Source organism: Phragmites australis, chromosome 11, assembly GCF_958298935.1.
Source record: "Phragmites australis chromosome 11, lpPhrAust1.1, whole genome shotgun sequence".
Taxonomy (NCBI): Eukaryota; Viridiplantae; Streptophyta; class Magnoliopsida; order Poales; family Poaceae; genus Phragmites; species Phragmites australis.
This window is the reverse complement of record NC_084931.1, coordinates 25,723,263-25,744,794: the sequence shown is the minus strand read 5'-3', so window position 1 is coordinate 25,744,794 and position 21,532 is coordinate 25,723,263. Positions and strand designations below refer to the sequence as shown.

General features: G+C 41.0%; 2 protein-coding genes and 1 pseudogene across 2 annotated transcripts; all 3 read left to right on the top strand.

The window, feature by feature from the left end:
- The first annotated feature begins 1,938 nt into the window (after nt 1-1,938).
- LOC133884480 (actin-1) lies at nt 1,939-5,084 on the top strand. The gene is made up of 5 exons (XM_062323910.1): nt 1,939-2,217; nt 3,057-3,122; nt 3,207-3,600; nt 3,689-4,302; nt 4,761-5,084. The coding sequence occupies exons 2-5, from the start codon at nt 3,066-3,068 to the stop codon at nt 4,824-4,826; spliced, it is 1,131 nt and encodes a 376-aa protein (XP_062179894.1). The 5' UTR covers nt 1,939-2,217; nt 3,057-3,065; the 3' UTR covers nt 4,827-5,084.
- An 8,240-nt stretch (nt 5,085-13,324) lies between these two features.
- On the top strand, nt 13,325-13,734 carry LOC133885922 (histone H3.2-like; annotated as a pseudogene).
- A 1,630-nt stretch (nt 13,735-15,364) lies between these two features.
- On the top strand, nt 15,365-18,600 carry LOC133885078 (fructose-1,6-bisphosphatase, cytosolic-like). The gene is made up of 11 exons (XM_062324712.1): nt 15,365-15,992; nt 16,290-16,364; nt 16,481-16,542; nt 16,630-16,696; nt 17,006-17,119; nt 17,208-17,294; nt 17,375-17,445; nt 17,523-17,588; nt 17,875-17,961; nt 18,055-18,130; nt 18,328-18,600. The coding sequence occupies exons 1-11, from the start codon at nt 15,786-15,788 to the stop codon at nt 18,439-18,441; spliced, it is 1,026 nt and encodes a 341-aa protein (XP_062180696.1). The 5' UTR covers nt 15,365-15,785; the 3' UTR covers nt 18,442-18,600.
- The last annotated feature ends 2,932 nt before the right edge of the window (nt 18,601-21,532 follow it).

The window sequence follows — 21,532 nt, the reverse complement described above, 5'->3', positions numbered from 1 at the left end:
TGGAAGAGGATAGAGGCACTAAACATTGCTACCAATGATAAAATCAATATTGGTCAGTACTTAGCACTTCCTGTGAATGAAGGTTTACGCGGTTTCCTAGCTGCAGCCAGTGACACAACTTTGGAGACCTAGGTGTACTAGTTCTTATGCTGCTGAGATGACAACCACTGATAAGTTGTGTTGCATGCTCTTAGGTTTTTTGCTGACTTCTTTTGTTGTTTCACAGAATGGATATACTAATTAGCTGATGTTAGAACCTCGCAAATTTATGATCTCGGTAGCAAACAATCAACGCATGCTTTTGGATAGTAGTAGTACTAATATGTCCATCTACTTTTATGATCAATGTAAGAGCAGTTACATCATGCTCCTGCTATGTAAAGTGTGCCTTTCTGCCAGAGCAGATGCAGGGTATGGCTGCCGAGGTGACTTGCATCTGCTCTGCAGCGTTGCGCAACTGGCTCTTCATCGACACAACCTGCACAATGGTTCACAAGCAAGCTTTGGATTCATATGACCCGAGAGACAAGGAGAGCAAAACCTACAAGATCTAAAAACTATGACACAATTAAGTGACATTGCCATTTCAATAACCTTGTTTGAGTTATTGAAAGAATTTTCACCCATGACATTACTATATGTGAGCACTAGCCCAAAGTCCACTTATGGAGATTGTAAGGCAGTTTGGTAGCCTCACCATTTCATACCTAGGGATGATTGTATCAAAGTTTGATCACAAACCAAACAATGGCTATAAACTTTTGCCAAACTTGTGACATGTCTTGTGGTAATAATCCAAACATCGGTCTTATTCAATTTGCCACAAGTTAGGTAATTCTTGGTAACCAACCAAATAACCTAAATTCTTCAGCAAATTAGGCATGTCATAATTGTGGCTTATATCTAAGCTTTGCTGTAGCATACTTAGTTACCAACCAAACATGTCCTATATGCTGCCATTTTGTTCGCGTTAAACTTACATTATGGGAAAATAGTATACTGTGGTCATCGTGCTCTATGACTTTTATCTAGTTTCGGGCCTACTTTTCTTTGCACGTTGGTGAAGAGTCATGTTGCTGGGCCTGTGCATACGGAAGGCGATGGTTGGTACGAAGCTGAACCTGAGGAAGCTCTTTCGTGCTGTAACTCGGACAAACCCATTTACGGATTACAATTGAGCTTAATTTGGATGTAAATCCACGTATTATACTCTTTTTTTACATAGAACCAGCACAAATCGGGATAGATGAAGCTTGTAATGTTGTTTACTGAGACGAACAGGCTGAAATGTTACTGTACACTCCAAAAAGAAGAAGTAATAGCACACGTAATCGACGAACTGTGCAAATTCACCAAGCCATACCAAAGCTCTAGGGCAAGTTTTACAAAGCTCCTAAACCAGTTCTTAGAGTGAATTCGTTGAGAGCTCTATCAAACGACAATTTGTATTTTTATCTCTTAGAGTGATTTTGTAAGCATGATCCTCTGAAATAAATTAAATGCTATGAGTTGAAAAAATCAGTTTTACTTAATTCACTTTCTCTATAAAACTTAGAATAAAAAATTATTAAAGAATCACTTTCCGACAGAATCGCTTCTCTCAAGAATTTGAATCACATAAAGCTCTACCAAAGAGACGAAAAAAAAAAGTCTACTTGATATGCGGGCCCGGTATTGTGTGCCTGTAAATCCATTGAGCCCATAAGCCGCGATCGTAACACGAGCGAGGTCGGCCCATCAGTGCCCAACTTTCGGTCGCCGTGCGTGACGGCCGTTAGGGATGCGTACCGGTCCAAACTCCCAAGCGCCGGGCCCTACGCCTGCCAAATTCTCCGCTGGCGCCGACGTGGGCGTGTGCCGCCTTGGGCACCGGAAGTTTCTTGGGACGGCGACGGCCAGGCCGGACCGGCGGAGCCTCTGGGGCCCTTTTTCTGCCGTCCCCGATTGGGTTTACCAGCAGGGCCGGCCAGACTCCAGCCGTCCAGCGAGAGAGACGAGTCCTTGCACGTCTCGAGCTGCGAGTACGCTCCGACGTGTCGACTGACGACGACACGTGCTCGATTTCTCCTTCCTCTTCGAAGACGGCGGAGGCGTATAAACCCCTGCCCGTCCGTCCGTTTCCTTTGTCTTGCTTCTCGAGGTTGCGTCCGTCACTCGCTGACTCGCCCCGATCGAGTCCTCCAGAGGCCGGAGCGATCGCCGTACCTCTTTGAACAGGTGAGACTCCTCTCCCTTCACTGTTTGATCTGAAATTTTCTGCTGGCTTGTAGCGCTAGCTCCCCGTAGATCGCCTCACCAGGTTCCTGCTGGCGGTCTCTGGTGAATTCTTTGGTGGTTTCTGCGTCTGTTTGTGATGTACTGCTTATTTTCATGATTTATTCGGTGCGTTGGCGATCCCTTGCGGGGCAAAGAAATCCGTTGGGATATTTAGTTTTATTGCCAACTGCGTGCTCTAGTACTGGATTATGCTAGGGCGCCGTCAGTTGTCAGTACTGAAACATTAGGTCCGCAACTTGCCAGTCGTATGTTGCAAATTGCTTGCTAATACTGGAGTAGTGTAATAGCTGTTGTGGAACTTTCCCCTCTTCCTTGTGGAAGTTATTGCGAATTCGTATTATAGCATCCGATGCTCTCAGACGATGTACTAATTTTGTAGTCTTGCAATGATGATATATTCAGCTAGCTGGTGGTGTTACTGTAAAATATTGATCAATATTATACATACATACAGCAGCAGCAAGGACAAATTGTGTGGATACAACTGTTCGCTGTTCTCCCTAAATTCCCCATAAGAAACCTTCACCGTTTCTTGTTTAAATTCTGTATGTGAGCCGTGATGATATGCACTTTATTTTACAAATTTGGGATCAATCAAGAGCTGAAGTTATCTGTATCTGCATTATACCTTGATATTATTTACGTTTTGGATACTTTAGATGCTGCTGGCTAGCTTGTAGGACTGTAGTTTGGAGATCCTTACTAAGCCTGCAACTACCTAGTGATCAAAACTATTGCAGATTTCTTGGATGTATACTGAAATTCGATTTCTGTTGCAGAACTGTGCGATGGCGGACGAGGATATTCAGCCCATTGTGTGTGATAATGGCACTGGAATGGTCAAGGTTGTTATCCTGCAAAAGAATCCTTCCAATAAAGCACACCTTCTACATCAAGCGATTAATGATCAACTTTCTTAACATTAACAGGCAGGTTTTGCCGGTGATGATGCACCAAGGGCTGTCTTCCCTAGCATTGTAGGCAGACCACGCCATACCGGTGTCATGGTTGGTATGGGCCAGAAGGATGCCTATGTGGGTGATGAAGCTCAAGCAAAGAGAGGCATCCTGACATTGAAATACCCGATTGAGCATGGCATCGTCAACAACTGGGATGACATGGAGAAGATATGGCATCACACCTTCTACAATGAGCTCCGTGCTGCACCTGAAGACCACCCTGTTCTGCTGACCGAGGCCCCTCTCAACCCCAAGGCCAATAGGGAGAAGATGACACAGATCATGTTTGAGACCTTCAATTGCCCAGCAATGTATGTCGCGATTCAGGCCGTTCTTTCTTTGTACGCTAGTGGTCGGACAACTGGTAAGATTGTGTCAATGTGAACAGTTCAAACTAAAATTCATCGGTTAGGAGCAGTGACATTTTTTTATGTGTATTTGTGTATGTGCAGGTATTGTGCTTGACTCTGGTGATGGTGTGAGCCACACCGTTCCAATATATGAAGGCTATACTCTCCCTCATGCTATTCTCCGTTTGGATCTTGCCGGCCGTGACCTCACCGACCATCTAATGAAGATCCTCACAGAGAGAGGGTACTCCCTCACGACGAGTGCCGAGCGGGAAATAGTCAGGGATATAAAGGAGAAGCTCGCATACGTTGCCCTCGATTACGAGCAGGAGCTGGAAACTGCTAGGAGCAACTCCTCTGTGGAGAAGAGCTACGAGATGCCTGATGGCCAGGTTATCACCATTGGGTCAGAAAGGTTCAGGTGCCCTGAGGTGTTGTTCCAGCCATCTCTTGTTGGTATGGAATCTCCTGGCATACATGAAGCCACATACAACTCCATCATGAAGTGCGATGTTGATATCAGGAAGGATTTGTACGGTAACATTGTGCTCAGTGGAGGATCCACCATGTTTCCTGGAATTGCTGATCGCATGAGCAAGGAGATCACGGCCCTGGCTCCTAGCAGCATGAAGGTTAAAGTGATTGCACCACCTGAAAGGAAATACAGTGTCTGGATTGGTGGATCTATTCTCGCCTCTCTCAGCACTTTTCAGCAGGTAGCTTTCTCTCTCTCAACAGCGTTCTTCCCCATGCCATTTTTTTGTGGGCAAGATAAAAATAATCCATTATGCACAACTCATCTAGTTCAAACAGGCAGGGTATGCACTGCCCGTTTCCGATAATCCAATTGGTATACACATTTGTTGATGCTTTAGGCAATGTACTGATAATCAACTTGTAGAGCATAAATGATCTACTTCTCTTCCTGGGCACTGAAGCTGTTGCTTCATGTCTTAGTTTAATCAGCACAAACATGGAGAGCCATCCGAGTAATAATTTTGTTGGAGATGAAAAAGTTGAGATCAGTGCTAGGCTTGTTCTTGCGATAGATTTAAGCAGATGGTGGGATGGCTATCGTGATAGCGCTGAACATTTTTGTTTCAGTGCCATTCCTTTCCTTCGTTTCGTCATGCCCTCCGGATAAGCTCTGACATTGGTTCTATCGTGTTGGCAGATGTGGATCTCCAAGGGAGAGTATGATGAATCTGGCCCCGGCATTGTCCACATGAAGTGCTTCTAAGTTCCCGGGGAAGTCTGACGCATGGTTCGTCAGGACGTTATCGGCTTGTCGATCCGTTGCCTCGAAGCAATACAGAAGAGGTAGAGGTCTGTGAAGAGGAATAATTGTAGTAGTACCCCAAGGTCGTGAAAATGAATTTACACATGTACACACTTAAGTCTCTGGTGTTCCCTGCTGTACCAAACGGATTGCACATGTATTTTCGGCAGCGGTGTATGGTGTTGCCTACATAGTTTGCCTTTATTTGGTTCCGCTGCATCCTGATGGCTACGGAGTAATACGGTATGAAGGAATCTGTGCCTTTTCCAACCCTTGTTTGATGAATCAACTGGAGTTCTTTTTATCAGGCGACCTGAGACACATTTACCGAAGTCATAATGCGAGTCGAGTCGACTCGTCCCTTCATCGGATGATCACTGGTTCATCACGTTTTTTAGAAAAAATAGTAGTGTGATACACGTACTCTAAATTACACGGACATATTTTATATTCCAAGTTAATATAAATCTAGAATTTTTTTTAATATTTTTCTTATATGATTGACAAATTTTTAAAATTATTTTCAGCCCTACAAGATAACTAGGGCTGGAAATAATTTTAGAAATTATTCCATCATATAAGAAAAATATTAGTGATTTTTTCTATATTTTTGAGATTTTATTTGAGATACTAACAATTGTTAAGAGTTATAAAAGTAGTATTTTGGAGAATTTTAGTTTAAATTCTACCCAGGCTTTTTCGGTGAATCCAATTAAAATGGGTTGCACATGGATTATGGAACACGTAAAAAAAGTTCTAGAATTTTTGGAAAAATATAAGATCATTTTTTAGAATCTAATTAAAATCAGATTTTATGTAAAATTAGTGCACAAGTTTTGTGTTACTAAGTACAATACATATAGTTGTGTGTTACAAATGACATAATACTTATAATTTTATGTAATTTACTCTTAATTTAATCATGCTGCAAGCCTGCAACTATAAAAAAAATACATCTAAGTACAACTCCAATTTATCTCACTACTCCAATACATCTATATACATAATATTTTGGCTGCTCTTTCCTATGAGATCTATTTCATACATAATATTTTTGGTGCTCTTTCCTATGAGATCTATTTCTTTGTAATTAATAATATTGTGACGAGTGCATGCACACGAAATCAAAATTTTAAGCAAAATACAATATATAAGTTTACATTCACCTATTATATTATTTAAGCAAACTACGGTGTTAAAGTTTACAGTCATCCATTACAATTATATATAATTGAAGTCATGAGTAAAAACTTATATAAAGGATAAAGATAAACAATATAATAGTCATGAGAAGAAATAATAGCACAACCAATCTCTCATTCCGAGTGATGCACTATCCGATACGTTTAACAAATCATCATACAACTTCAGGATGTTGGCTTTAGATTCATTCTCATTATATTTCAACAGATCAACTAATAATTTCTTTCTTAGTTCATTCATATACTATTATTGCATTATATTTTATTGTAATTATAAAAAAAGTGCATAACCAGATGACCAATTGCTTAATATAAACCACAATAATGTTGAGAACACTCACAATGCAAAATCAGTGGTTGTAGTTGTTTACCGTTTCACGCGCAAATGAAGTTAATAACAAAAAACCCTGAGTCAAACTTGCAGAAGAATAAATTGTTAAATCTACGTGGATAATCTAATTGATTGAACTGATGTTCTAAGAAATTTACCAATCTTTTATTTTTTTGAACACAAATTGGTATTATACGACACTAATCACATATGTTATCAATCCATGGGTGGTTGCTACTTCTAGAGCTAGATTCAATTTATTAAAAAAATTTGAGAGTTTTCAACAGATAGTGCACTATGGATTCATGTCCTTTAAACCAATCCTATATATACAGTGGGTTCATGTCCTTTAAACCAATCCTATATATATATTGGGTCCAATACCGATACACTTCTAGCCACCATGTTAAATGCAAATAGTATGAAATGCCCATGGTGACATATTGACAATAGAATCTGCAAACAATAGTCAATATCGTCAGGAAAAACTAAACCATAACACAATAAACAACGAAACAAAACATACCAACTTGCACTATAAAATATTATACTCCATCCCATGCCATGTATCGAATATTTTTGCTCACAACTGGACATCATGCTTTGTTCTACGTGATAGCTCTCGTCCGAAGTCACACAACAACTATGATAAATAAGAGAGTTCGCAAGATTATATGTAAACATGATGATTACATGAATATATTATATCGTATCCAAAACTGAAGGTCCATATAGTGATATTGTGTGTTCATTAAAAGGTTGATCTCGTCACAAGCGTACATCCTTACGCCCATGTTGAAATAATCCTTGTTCATAGGCTTTTGCACAGTAGTATCAGAGGTAAGATAATAACAAAAAAGTTATAGGACCATGAAAGGCGACTAGAGAGGGGGGTTGAATAGGAAACTCACCAAATTTTTGGATGGCCTATCCTAATCTTCCACTCAACGCGCCTCAAATAAAAAACGGAAGCAAGAAACTGAGAAAAAGAAGAATAAATCACACCGAACATCGTCGAAAAGATTGTTTTGGTCATATCTCTAATGGATGAATTTGAATCCTAGTTTCCATAGAAAAACATTCCAAAAGTCATAACTCACAAAAACTTGCAACTAAACGAGGAAACACTCAAATCCAAAGAACTAGACACCGGGTGAAGAAACACTCTAAGTTGATGAATCTAGAGGTAAACGAAGGTTTATGACTAACTTATAGATGATTCTTATTCCTCTAGCAATAAGGAAAATAACTTCAACACAATGCAAAAATTCAACTCTCCAACAAAAATGAAAAACACAACAAAATCGAAAAACTTGCAATTATGCAAGAGAGCCAAGAGAGAAACTAGAAGGAGATGAACACACGGGTAAGAGGAAGCACGATATTCATTACTTACAGAGAAACACCCTATTTTTGGTTGATTATAAAGTAGTTTTGGATACACAACTCTCACTTAAACCATAGGCTAAATAGTCCTCTCCTTTTCTTCTAAAACCCTAAAACTCAACTCTAAAATGGATGACCCAAGGAGGCTCTCACAGCCCTCCCCTCATATATATAGGCGTTTAGAGCTTTCTTGCATCCCAAGTTTTCTAGATTGCTTGCATCCCAAGTAACATTCCTGATGATGACGTGTGTACTCTGTCTTGTGATCTCAACTATCGACAAGTCTCTCTCGCTCCCTATCATTTGGGTCGTCTTCTCATTTGCATCGCATCCATTTCATTTAACTTTATCAACATGTCGTCTTCATCCACCTTCTCAAGCTTTGCATGCTCTCCACGTGTACAGCTAGAATCATCCTTGACTCTGTCTGGCCTCTTTGATCATCCGTCACTGAGCACCCCGCTTAGCTCCGATCATCTCACCGTCGACCGTCAAGTTGCATCTATCACCTACACATCATAAAATAAGCACACAAGTTTCTCCATCTCCGGTTAATCATAATCATAATCATGCATTGTAATACATAGACATGCCCATGCAAACTAGATTCAACTCAACTCAATCTTTATCAATGGCTCATCACATATAAACCAAGGTACATATCCACTTGGTTTATCACAAGTATTCCTTATTATAATAAAAAATGAGTATTGAAGTTATAAATACTCACAATAAAAGTGAGGTTGTTGCAATCCATTGTAGGGCCTAGCGAGTTGAGAACGTGTATCTCATATTTTTGGGCATTCACAACCGCTAGGTACCAATGACATCGTGTGATGTTAATTGGAATGAATACCGAAAGTAAATATTTATCGTAAGTATTAGCCACATATATATTAACATAATATTGATAGATATTGTGTTGATTGTTACCATGTCATGCTCTAGATAATTATCCACCTTTTTTTCGATGGTGTCATGGCTAGGATCTATTTTGTCCATCGCAAGCTCGCCATCATATTTTAGAATGCTAGAAATATAAGTATTCTCTAGGGAGACTTTTGCACCAGTTCTGTAATGTAGATACTCTTCAGCTCTAATACGATATATATATGCGCTTATGACCTGTAGTTACAATTAATAAATTATGATTAAATTATAGTGTTGTGTTATATAACTGCTTTATGCATACTTACTTCATCATTTAATAATTCGTTAGGCTGTAGAAGGCACTCGAAATGGAACTTGTCTACGAGGGCATCATCGATGTCCACAAGTATTCTATTTTCATATGGTGATTTGATGGATTCGACAATGGCAATATCTTCTCTAGTACAAACATAATCTGTAACAAAACAGATGCATAAGGGACTAATATAGCTAAAGAGAAAGGATATCAAACACGGTAGAAATTTGTACCTTGCAGAGCAACTCTAGTTATATGTGCCTTCTTTGGTTTGTTATGCTGTGTTATAACTTTTAATAGTGTACAACTCAATGTGTTCTTGGTCCCTTCCAATATTTGAAAGCCGGGGCTTATACTAGTTGATTCTTTCTGATCCTTAAAAGAATTCATCTGTGACACACATGTATGTAGAAACATAAAAATATTAGCTTAATTCTGCATAAAAAAGAGAGACAATGCAGCCTAATCTCATGAAAGTATAAAATAAGTCTAATCTTTGGAAGTAACAAAACTGTCAGTATCTTGCAAATTTTTTTTCTTTTAGAAGAGATCATGCGATCGTCATGGCAAAACCTCATTGCTTGTTGATACATATCATTAGTTTCTAACTGACAAAGTCTTTTGACTGCATCTCTAGATAAAAAGGATTTAAACATTAGCTTATATATGTAAAAGAAGCACATTAACAGGCTATGACCATTTGCTTATGCAACTTTGATCATGTAATTTCAATCATTATAGAGCTCTTGTTGTACATATTTCTTCATACTAAAAAAATGTCAGTCTTGGCCCATGCCCTTATATTCATTTACTGTGCTTCTCCATGGTTGTCCCCGTCATCATGATTAGCCATTCTACTGAGGTGTAAGTTAAAAAAAAAACTAGACCGTTTTAAGAGTACGAATCGTTATCCAATGAGCTAACATTCTGAATTCATTCTTTGGATTTAGCTATTTTATAGTACTTTTTTTCTCTAATTGCAAATGAGTGCATTAATGTTGGATAGCCAAGGCATTTGCAAATAGGAATTGAATAGGTAGACATCAAGTTCACTTCCAATCTCTCACTGTTAAATTTTGGTTGCATATGGAAGTAAGCATGTAAGTAAGCTATCAGTCGTGTAAAAGACATATCTGTTTTAAGAATCAAATTATTGGTTTCTTTTCCAATCTCCTGTAAAAGAAAAGGAAAGCAAATATTGGGATACTACTTAAGATTGCAGATTTTAGAAAAGGAAGAAGGCATTGGTTTTCAGAAACTGAACAATTTTCTATAGTATAGAACTAAAGCTCAATCTCATAAGTAAGCTCCTCCTAACGCTGCATACTGCTTCATTGATGTAAACAAATTTCTGCACATGTGTATATGTAAGACTCTACTACTCAAAGACTAAACAAATGAAAGCATTCAAAGTAAGCATAGAACAAACAAATCTCAAGCTCCAAATGTTGGATAATCTTCAAATCACGTGGGAAACAAGAAGACACAAAATCCCTTCACAAACTAAATATAGTTAGGAAATTTGAGAATTTTCCTACAAATCAATCACAAGTCAAAATCAATTTAGCTAATGCCAGGAAAATAATATATTAATAAAATGCTAAATCATGAATTGTACTATTCATCAACTATCACAAGTCAAAATCAAAAGCCAATTTTAAGACCCTAGAAACATTGATATCTTACTATTAGCATGCACTGAAAGAATATAATCATAAAATTCCGATGTATTTGTCTAAATCATATGACTTTCAAGGAGTGGAACAAGTGATGACATAACATGCAACAAAGACCTGAAACACAAGACCTCGACTTACAACCAATGCGCGCTCGATGGCTATAACCTGAAAGGGAAGAGTGGAGATTTGTCAAAATCGTGTCACATGGAAAGCATCAGTTACGGCAAAATCCAAACAAATTATATAGAGGGACTGATGGATGAACTTGAAGGCACTAGCGTTGTCAAAGCATCAATTGTGGTAGATGTTGTGTAATCTCAAGCACAACAAGTTTGTTTAAGTATTGACAAAGTAGATCTCAATATATGACACTTTCAATTTGTTAGTGAGTGGTAGGAGCAATTCCTAATAAATACAACAAAAATATTACTCTGCAGAAAATAAATTTTCACTCCTCAGTCTAGCAATAACCCTATTGTTGGATGAAAAACAGTATGTGGCAATAGGTTTCAATCAAGAGCCATGTCAAAGACTAAAATATCTCTTGAATCAAAACTGTCATATATATCATAGGAAATATATAATACGATTCTAAATTGACTGTAATATAATTGTTTCAAATTTATTACCATCTCAAATGCTTATTATAAAAGAATGCAAAGTAACCATATGAATACATTGTAGGGAGATGCACTGATAGGTACTTGTAAATGCTACAAACCAACAGAGGATTTCATCGTTAAATTCAGTGCCATTCTTTGCATGATCTAGAAGGATGATCCATTATTCCAATTTTGAGATAAGAAAGGTGTTGTCACCGGGGCACCAAAAATTGGTGGTAACTAAAGCACAATACATTAGCATGACAACTGGTTGCAGAAGCATGTTTCTCACTTGCTCCAGCTCCTTCAGTAATTTTATACATCTCTTGCTTCACCTATATTCTACCAATGATCGACGCCAATACCAAAATGGGGTTCACAATCCTACTGATATCCGATATGCATCCTCAAACCGAAAAACAATAAAGGGAAAGACAAAATCATGTCAAAAAAGCTATCTCATCTACTTTTAGTGCAAAGATGGACACAACTATGAGGTCCTGCAAGCTTATATGAACAATCATCTTATTTAGTACAAATGGTGAAATTATGTGCAACCATGAACATATGCTAGAATAATGATTCTTAGACATGTAGAGTTACAAGACAACAAACACACAAAAATGACCACCATCTCGATAAGCAACCAAGAATGAATAAATATATCTCATATTTGAAACATCAGAAACTATGACTTTTAAAATATCGCAACAAGGCTACAATTACCATGTTCTTTCAATCTCCAAAACTTGGATCAATTGGTCTTGACTTTCAATCTCTAAAATTTGGATTAATTGGTCTTTAACATTTGTGAAAATTTGACATGTATTTTAATTTGTCATGACTTAAATTCCACAAAAATCAAAACTGCCTTACACAAAAATCTCTAACATACTGTTGATGCATGGAAATACTAAAATTCGGCCATGTCAAAGTTTGTAACATACCACCAAGGTTATGATACTAAAATTCGACAATATGTTAGAGATTTTAGGAATTTTGAAACTACCTTACACAAAATTGAAGGTCTCTGCCATGTCATTTGCTACTGCCGCCCAAACTCCTAGTCCCCTTGGAACTCGACCTCCTCATCGCCCCCTTCATTAGCAAGGTGCGCGGTGGTGCCGGAGGCGTTGACCTCCCAACCGTGGCTGCCTCGCTGCTTGTCGATATTGGCTGTCTGTTTAGGAAGGCGGGGTCCGAGCTCAGAGCCTGTGTGGAAAGCGCCGTGCAGCAGCTCACGCGGAGGGTGCCATTGCCTCTGCTATTTCGGGCGGAGGGAGTGCAATGCCAGAAGTGCAGGTGCTATTGGCGAAGATGGAGGCACGTCGTCGTTGCGTTTGCGTGACACATCATCGAGAGAGCAACATAAAACTTATTTGGCAAGAGATGATGAAAGAAAACAAAATGTTGTTTATGATGAGGGAAGTTAATCGGGGGCAAGGACGATATTTGGCAATAGATGGAAATGACTCGATATTATTTGACTGTATTTGGGAGAGGGGAGGTGAATGGGGACTGTATTTGGAAGATAGAAAGACAAAAAAAAAACTGACACATTGCAATAGGGAGACGGAGGGCTATTGGATTGGATGTGAAGGAGTTGGATGTGGTCTTAGAAAATATAAGCAAAAGTAAAATCGCATCACTTACACCCTGGGCATTTTAGGCCTAGATGCCAAAACCTCTGAACCAACCAAAGCAAACCCACACCGCGCGCCCGTGTGGGCCCTACGTCTGACCTCAGGCAACCGCGACCAATCAGAACGCTGGGAACCCCTGCCCACGGATCGCTCCCCATGATCTGCATTCCTCCCCCTAAACCCAATCTTAGCCATCCATCCCCCGGAAATCCAACGCTCCAAATCGCCCCGCTTCCTCCCGAAAACCAACCACACCGCCCCCGAAAATACGAAATTTTCACAGTCTCCCGCCCAACCACCGCCTACTTTAACCCCCACCCCTCCCCACTCTCTCCTCACTCCAATTCCCCAATCACCAAACCCTCCTGCGCCTCCCGCTCTTCGCTCCCCACCAGAAGCAAACCCTAGCCTTGCCCCCTCTCCGCTCCCGATGGCCCGCACGAAGCAGACAGCTAGGAAGTCCACTGGAGGCAAGGCCCTGCGGAAGTAGCTGGCGGTGAAGGCGGCGCGCAAGTTCGCCCCGGTGACCGCGGAGTGAAGAAGCCCCACCGCTTCCGCCATGGCACCGTCGCGCTTCGGGAGATCCAGAAGTACCAGAAGAGCATGGAGCTGCTGATCCGCAAGCTCCCCTTCGAGTGGTTAGTGCGGGAGATCGCACAGGACTTCAAGACCGACCTCCACTCCCAGAGCTTCGCTGTCGCCGCGCTGCAGGAGGCCGCCGAGGCCTGCCTAGTCGGACTCTTCAAGGACACCAACCTTTGTGCCATCCACGCCAAGCACGTCAGCATCATGCCCAAGGACATCCAACTCACACACCGGATCTGTGGCGAGAGGACCTAGGGTGGCGGTTTGTCCTTCATAGTGGCTAATCTCGGGAAGTGTAGAGATGGTCGTAGTCGCTTAGTCTTTGTTTCGTCGTGGCGGTGTTGTGGTGTGGTGGAAGCTTAATGGCTCGTGATGTGGTTGTGATGTCCTGATGTGGTTTATCTCATGATGTTATCATCTCATTATCATCAGCAATTAAAAGCTAGTTATCTTGAATCTGTACTCTACAGTACTTGTTCATTGTTTTTCTGTGCTCATTACTCCTAATTTAACGAATATTTCCTGTTGTGACACATTTCTGTCTGCATATTGCACCTGAAATTGTTTGACTAACTCATCTTTGAGAGACCAATATCCTTACCTATATAACATTGCTCGCAACAAACAAGATACATTCACCAACATTCTAGAATCCTTCACACCAAATATTGCTTTCCGACGAGGCCTAAGCGGACCAAAATTGATAGCATGGAATGATTTTCTTCCTCGCCTTATCAACATCAATCTAACATAAGAACCCGACGAAATTCGACAGAATTTGAACAAAAATGGAAATTTCACAGTGCAGTCGCTTTACCTGGCTATTATAAATAATGAAGAACCAAGAAGAAACAAAAAGATACCGTTAAAAATAAAATTTTGCCTTTGGTACCTTCGTAAAGAGGTTTTCTAATAAAAGATAACCTCAGCAAGAGACAATGGTAAGATAATCAAAAGTGTTATTTTTATCAAAAAAAAATGATACGATTAAGCACCTCTTTTTTTATTGCCATTTTACGAGATTTGCATGGTTTATTATTTAGGTGGCTTCTAACCTATACCCACCGAGAAGTGTCGAAACATGTTTGCCAACTGGCTAGTGGTATTAGTAAGCAATGAAAAGTCATACTAATGGTGGCGCCGGTAGCTTTTTATTGATCGTTATGGTTATAAAAAATAATGTGGTGTTTGATAATAGAAAAGTTAACTATCCTTTACAGATTATCTATATTTGTACACACGGCTGCTCCGCTTGTGAGCAGTGTTGCAGTGGCAAGAGGACTAACCTATGATGGCGATGGCATGTACTTACTTTTATAGAACGAGCGGTGGTTAAGGAGATTATTACTTAATTTAGATAATAGTATAAACTTCAGATTGGTTCTTCGGCATATACCGTGAACATATCCCTTTTGCTCCTTTTGTATTTTGTATTTTGTTTTTACTATATACATCCGTACTATACAGAAATCAAAAACAAATTCTTATTTATTTATATTACTTTAATATAATAATAAAAATCAATAAAACTTCCTCTATCAATTCCATCATGTAATATATACTGCTCGATCTCTTGCGACTTGCAGATGCCAAAGGACACTCCCCCACAATAGGGGGTCTGCAACGACGCATCCAACCCGGCCGGATGCGAGCCAGTCAATCATCCACTTGCTATTAGCCCATTGGCCTTCCCTTGTTTCTCGGGCACGCTTGCGTGACCGCGCCGTGCCACCAAGTCAGCTTCCTGGCCGAGCATATGCCGATAGCTATCCGCACCCATGCGGCACATACGTGGAACCCGCACCCATCCCCTCGCCCAGCACCAACACGCACCGCGCGCGCGCGCCCTGCCTATTTCCGTCCACGGACCCTAGCCTTTCTGCGATCAGATGCCGCCCGCACCGCACCGGCACCGTGCACGCCTTCGCCTTCGCCTTCGCCTCTCCTCTTCCTCCGTTTGCACACCTGTAGGAGTATAAGTTGCCGCCCGTCGCGCTCACTCTTCCGTGGTCGGCCCAATCGGCCAGTCCGCACGGCGAGAGAGGAACGGCGCCCTCTTGTTTCGCCGCTCGGGCACCCGTCCCCGTCGCGCCACAGGACAAGGCCTCCCAACCGCCGCCCATCTCCTATCATCATCCGCCGATCCCTTCGCTCCTCCCAGCTAGTTGTCCAGTCTCACTCCACACGGAACCCGTAGGAAGCGCGCGCAGTGTAACAAGCGAGGGGGTTTCGCCTGATCAGCGGAGAGGTAGCGGAAACCGGTCGGCGGAGGGAGAGGAAGCGGTAGGGAAGGGCGGAAGGGGGAGATGGACCACGCGGCGGAGGCGCAGCGAACGGACCTGATGACGATCACGCGGCACGCGCTCAACGAGCAGGGCCGCCACCCGGAGTCCCGCGGCGACTTCACCATCCTCCTCTCCCACATCGTCCTCGGCTGCAAGTTCGTCGCCTCAGCAGTCAACAAGGCGGGGCTCGCCAAGCTCATCGGCCTCGCCGGCGAGACCAACGTCCAGGCAAGCACACCAGACGCGGCCACGCGCCACCACCTCCTTTCTTCACCTTTCATGTACAGACGCGTGCTCTGGGTAACGAATTTACGATTACCCCCTGAGCCTCTGACGAGTCGGCCCCCGTGTCCAGATGAACATTTGGCATTCGTTAGTTGCAAAGTGGATCTGACTGACCATGCGTCGATCACTACTGCTCTAGTCTATCGGCTGTTCTTATTCTTTATTAGTACTACAACATGATCCAAGTGATGCCCTCTTGTCACTTTGTTTAATTTATCTTGCTCTGCGTTGACATTGCAGGGTGAGGAGCAGAAGAAGCTGGATGTGCTGTCCAACGAAGTCTTTGTCAAGGCGCTTGTCAGCAGCGGCCGCACCGTAATGCACTCTCCTACATACCAGTAGACACATGTTTTCGCCCATAAAAAAATGGTTTAGTTCTTTTTCAGCACTTCAATTCTGAACTTAGACATTGACTTTGCGCTTGCGTGCAGTGCGTTCTTGTGTCCGAAGAGAACGAGGAGGCCATATTCGTCGACTCGGCCCTCCGTGGAAAGTGTGTGAATTCAGTCACTCTATGTTGTTCTTAGTTGCTTGTGAATTGTTTTGACTTGTGACACGCATGTGTTTCCTTTCTGTCCAGGTACTGTGTTTGTTTCGATCCGCTGGATGGCTCCTCCAATATCGACTGCGGTGTCTCCATCGGAACGGTATGCATCTGAGTTTTTCCACCTGTGATCTTAACTGGTGAATGAGTCAAACGACAGATTATACGGGGAAGGAAGTACTGATCGATCTGGGCTCCAACGAAGTGGATCATGTTTACCTTTTAGTAGATGTTATACTAATTATTTGCAATTGAAAATTTGATCTTAGTCGATGTCCAACTTCAATATTCAATTACAACTCTATCGAACTTAAGTTCATGTAATTTTAAGCGATAAGGGCTTATTCTGAGAAACATTTCTACAGCAAAGCGCTTACTGTCATTACATTTTATATTCTGCTCTGTTCTACAGATCTTTGGGATTTACATGATCAAAGATAAGGACAATGTGACTTTGGGAGATGTACTGCAACCTGGAACAGACATGCTTGCTGCTGGCTACTGCATGTATGGGAGTTCCTGCACGGTAATTATGATCACCAAATCCATTTTATCTTCAGATAATTCGCTCCGACTCTTCTTCCTAAATTCACTGCTGTTATGATTTATGGCAGCTTGTGTTGAGCACTGGAAATGGAGTCAATGGTTTCACTCTTGATCCTTCCCTTGGGGAGTTTATACTGACTCATCCAAATATCAAGGTTAATGAAAGAATACTGCAGTCCTGGTTGATAATACTTAAGTATGGACATCTGTGTTTTAAGTTTCTTTTCTTGTGCAGATACCAAAGAAAGGGAAGATCTATTCTGTCAATGAAGGGAATGCCAAAAACTGGGATGCGCCTACGACAAAGTATGTAGGGCTCATTTTTGTCTATAAATATAGCAGTTTCTTAAGAAGTTAAGCTGAATTTTCAGCCAACATTGCAGATTTGTGGAGAAATGCAAGTTTCCCCAGGATGGTTCACCACCTAAATCCTTGAGATATATTGGAAGGTGACTCAGTCTTTCAGTTGTTTATCTTCTGGCAAAGGAATATGGTTAATAGTTTTCAAATGAGGCAAAACCTCTAGACCAATTCATTCCAATATTTACAAAAGATAAATCATGATTTTCGGTTACTGATCAAGATGATTTTTGAAGTTTGCTTTCTTTTGGTTATGAGCTGAATATATCTGAAGTTTCCTTGAAAAATAATATGCTTGAAGTTATTTCAATCTCATCGCTATTGTTTTGTTGAGCTTAATGATTTGTGTTCTTTTGGTCCTTGTGAATGGTGCAGTATGGTTGCTGATGTCCACCGTACCTTGCTATACGGAGGCATATTTTTGTACCCTGCAGACAAGAAGAGCCCAAATGGAAAACTTCGGTATGCCTATGCTAACAATCTCTTTCTCTGTAGTACTTGTGGAACTGCTTACATAGATATAAATCCTGAAGTTGTTGGTATGTGGAACGGCAGTGTTCTGTATGAAGTCTTCCCGATGTCATTCTTGATGGAACAAGCTGGAGGTCAGGCTTTCACAGGCAAACAACGGGTGCGCATAATTTCTATTTTTTTGTTCAGATCATCACTTTCCAACTAAAATCTTGATGCTATTAGTGTATGTTAACTTAGAGAACTTACATGTAGAGTTTATCAAAAATAAAAAATCACAGTATCTTAAATCGCCATATTTTTTAGCAATAGTTGGCATGCCATAACTGACAATGCTGTTGTTAATTTGCAATGCAGGCCCTTGAACTTGCTCCCACTAAGCTTCATGACAGATCCCCAATATTCCTCGGGAGCTACGATGATGTTGAGGAGATCAAAGCATTATACGCTTCAGAGTCAGGCACTCCTTGATCTGTGTCTGTCTGCCTGAGGACACATGCACCATTATCCGGGCATCCACATTGTAACTCTATTGATCAGATATTTATTTTCTGTTCTTGACCTTAATCTAAAAAACCACTATATTCGGACATGGTTCAACTCAATAATAATTCAAGGTTTTATTGATCAGATATGTAGTATTCCATATAAAGACATATTGCTTGTGTAGTTGTGCTTGGTTGCTGATTTTGGATGTCCCATTCATCATTCGATTGATACTCTGCAGCAATCCTTTGCATTGATCTAGGAGGAAATTCCTTGTACGCCAATAGAAATTATACTTTTTCCTTATGCGCCATCCAAAAATTTCACTTCCATTACATACCACTGATTCAAATTTGCCATCCCTTGCATGCCACTTTGGTCAGTTGACTGTTGGAATGTTGTGAAGTGACGATGGAAAAGACAGTTTTGCCCCTTCAGATGGGATGAACCTGATTTTGGCTCGTTCAGTTTCATGCCATTGCACTGAGTTACGTACTTACGTTTCACAATGCCACATTTGCCATACTTCACAGCTGCGACGATGATGGAAGTGTAGGAAACGACAGAGGGCCGCTCGATCCTGTGGAACACCTTTCTTGAGTACTCATAGCATCCGCATTTCGAGTACATGTAAACCAGAGCCACTGCAATCGCGTTGTTGCCTTCGTGCCCAAGCCGGAAAACTGCGCCATGGATGCACTTGCCCATGCCCAGACGTGCAATGCCCGCGCACTCACCGACAACGCTCGACAGCATGCAGTGGTTGGGCGCCACGCCATTGCCTTTGGTTCTGATATCGCCTCGTTCCCAAGCGAGTTCTGCGCGTACACGGACAATATCGCGCTCTACGACACCGCGTTCCTCACCGGCGCAGACATACCATCGAACATCGCGCGCGCATTCCTCGTCGACGAGCGCGGTGGCAACGACGGCGTTGCGAGCGCATCCGGCGACCTCCGTGCGCATGTGAACCTGCCGACTTTTTGGCCTGCGTCCGCGAGGCGCGCATGCGCTGTGTAAAGCCCCGGGACCAGCACAGTCCAAAATATCACTCGGACCAACTGCCGAAACTTTAAGGAAATTCCGACAGCAACTCATCTAAAATTGAAGGTATAACTAGCAACAAATGTATATAGAAAGATAACAGGATATAGATCATCATACTAGCAACATAAAGATCCTAACAACCAAGGTACAAGGCTCGATCATACAACCAAACCACCACGGATCCAAAAATAAGTATCACAGGGCAAAGTATTGCCAATTAGCAGCATAACAAGCTTAACACACTAGAGAAAGCTAAAAGTACGAGCGACGGGCAGCTAACCATCCCACATGTGCGCCATCACCTTAAAATGTATCTAAAAAAAAAAGTATGGATAAGATTCAAAAATCTCAGCAAGTGAATTTGCTTCAACGAGCTATTTAACTACAAGTGATTAAGCAATCATCTTCAAATAAAAACTAGAAACAGAACATACTATCAACATCAAAAAGAAAATAAGACTAAGCAAGTTCAACGGCAATATCAACCATTTCAACATCCTATAGCATAATCCTTCTTAACTGCATTATATATAAGCCATCTAAAAAAATAAAACATTGATGTGAATAAATTAAAGAACTTCATATGTATACATAAATATGCACATGATATGCACTTTCTTACTCTTACCTTTTCTCGGGTAACATAAGGGTGTGCATCGTATTCCTCATCGGGTAACATATAGTGATGTACAGATATGATTACGGTCTGAAGCAGCGATAAAACTTTTAATGCATAAAATACATCTGTATGACATGTTTTATGCGTAAGTAAAAAACATAACTTACAAGATAAAATTCTTCCATGAGAAAGCGTACAACTGCACATTATATGTTCTTCCTTACCTTTATCCCTTCTCGATTAACGTAAAGGTGTGCATTATACCCCTTATCGGTTAACATATGGTGTTGTATCGGTATGATCGCGGCCAAAAGACGACAACAAAACTTTCAATACATGCGATGCATATATATGACATGCTTCATATATAACTAAACACATAACTTTCAGGATATGCTTAAGACTTCAAATTTTTCATACTATGATAAAAAACAACTGCAAAGCTATAACATATCTCACTTCTTTCACTTCTTAATTCAAGATTCATGTAAACTTCAGAAAGAGAAATATTAAGACAACAAGATCATGCATAATCAAAAGACATAACTTCCAACATATGAATATACTTCAAGTATTGCATGTGAATAGTATAAATATCTGAAAGTAAATAACATACCACACTTATTTTACCTCATAATCCATGAAATCATCAAATCTTCATAAGGTAGAAAGAAATAATAAGCTCATTCAATTTAATAGATTATTATAGAGTACGTTAATTAAAATATAGAGGCAATCAAATAATAAACTATAACATAACGCAACCACCATATTCACTTGCCTTCACCGGCAATAAAGACGACACTAGCTACGACCTGAAATATCCCCACCTAAACAAATACACAATTAGCACCAAAATGCCGCAACAACAAAATAAAAGATGACACACGCTTCTACGCACCAAAACCTTGTAAACCTGACAACCAAGGTTTATGGAACTATATCTTTCACTTAGCTTGTAAGACATCAAGCGAGAACTTCCGCTAAAGAGGTTGAAGACCTAACAACAACAATCAACAACGCGCAAACTAACTCTCGTCGGGTAACAACACCGATTAGCCAAAACCTACTGAACAGCTCAACCAATAACAACAAGACTAACACCAATAGAGAGCTATCGACGTGGCCTACAACTTTCATCTTAACCATATGGTCAAATTCGACGCATATTAAACCTCAGTGTGCCCCCCTTTCGTCAAGTGCCCCGCCCGGTTCACAGGGCTGTTGGCCTACCAAGCAAGCACTTGCCCACAGCTCCTGTCGCCTGCCAAGCGGGCTCCGACCTCGACTCTTTCAGGGAAAGGAGGGAGATCATTGCATGCTAAATGAATCATTAAAACACTAATCCAATGACAGAATTGATTGTCCCCACACATCTACAAGCTTCTAAGGACTAATTAGAAATCACAT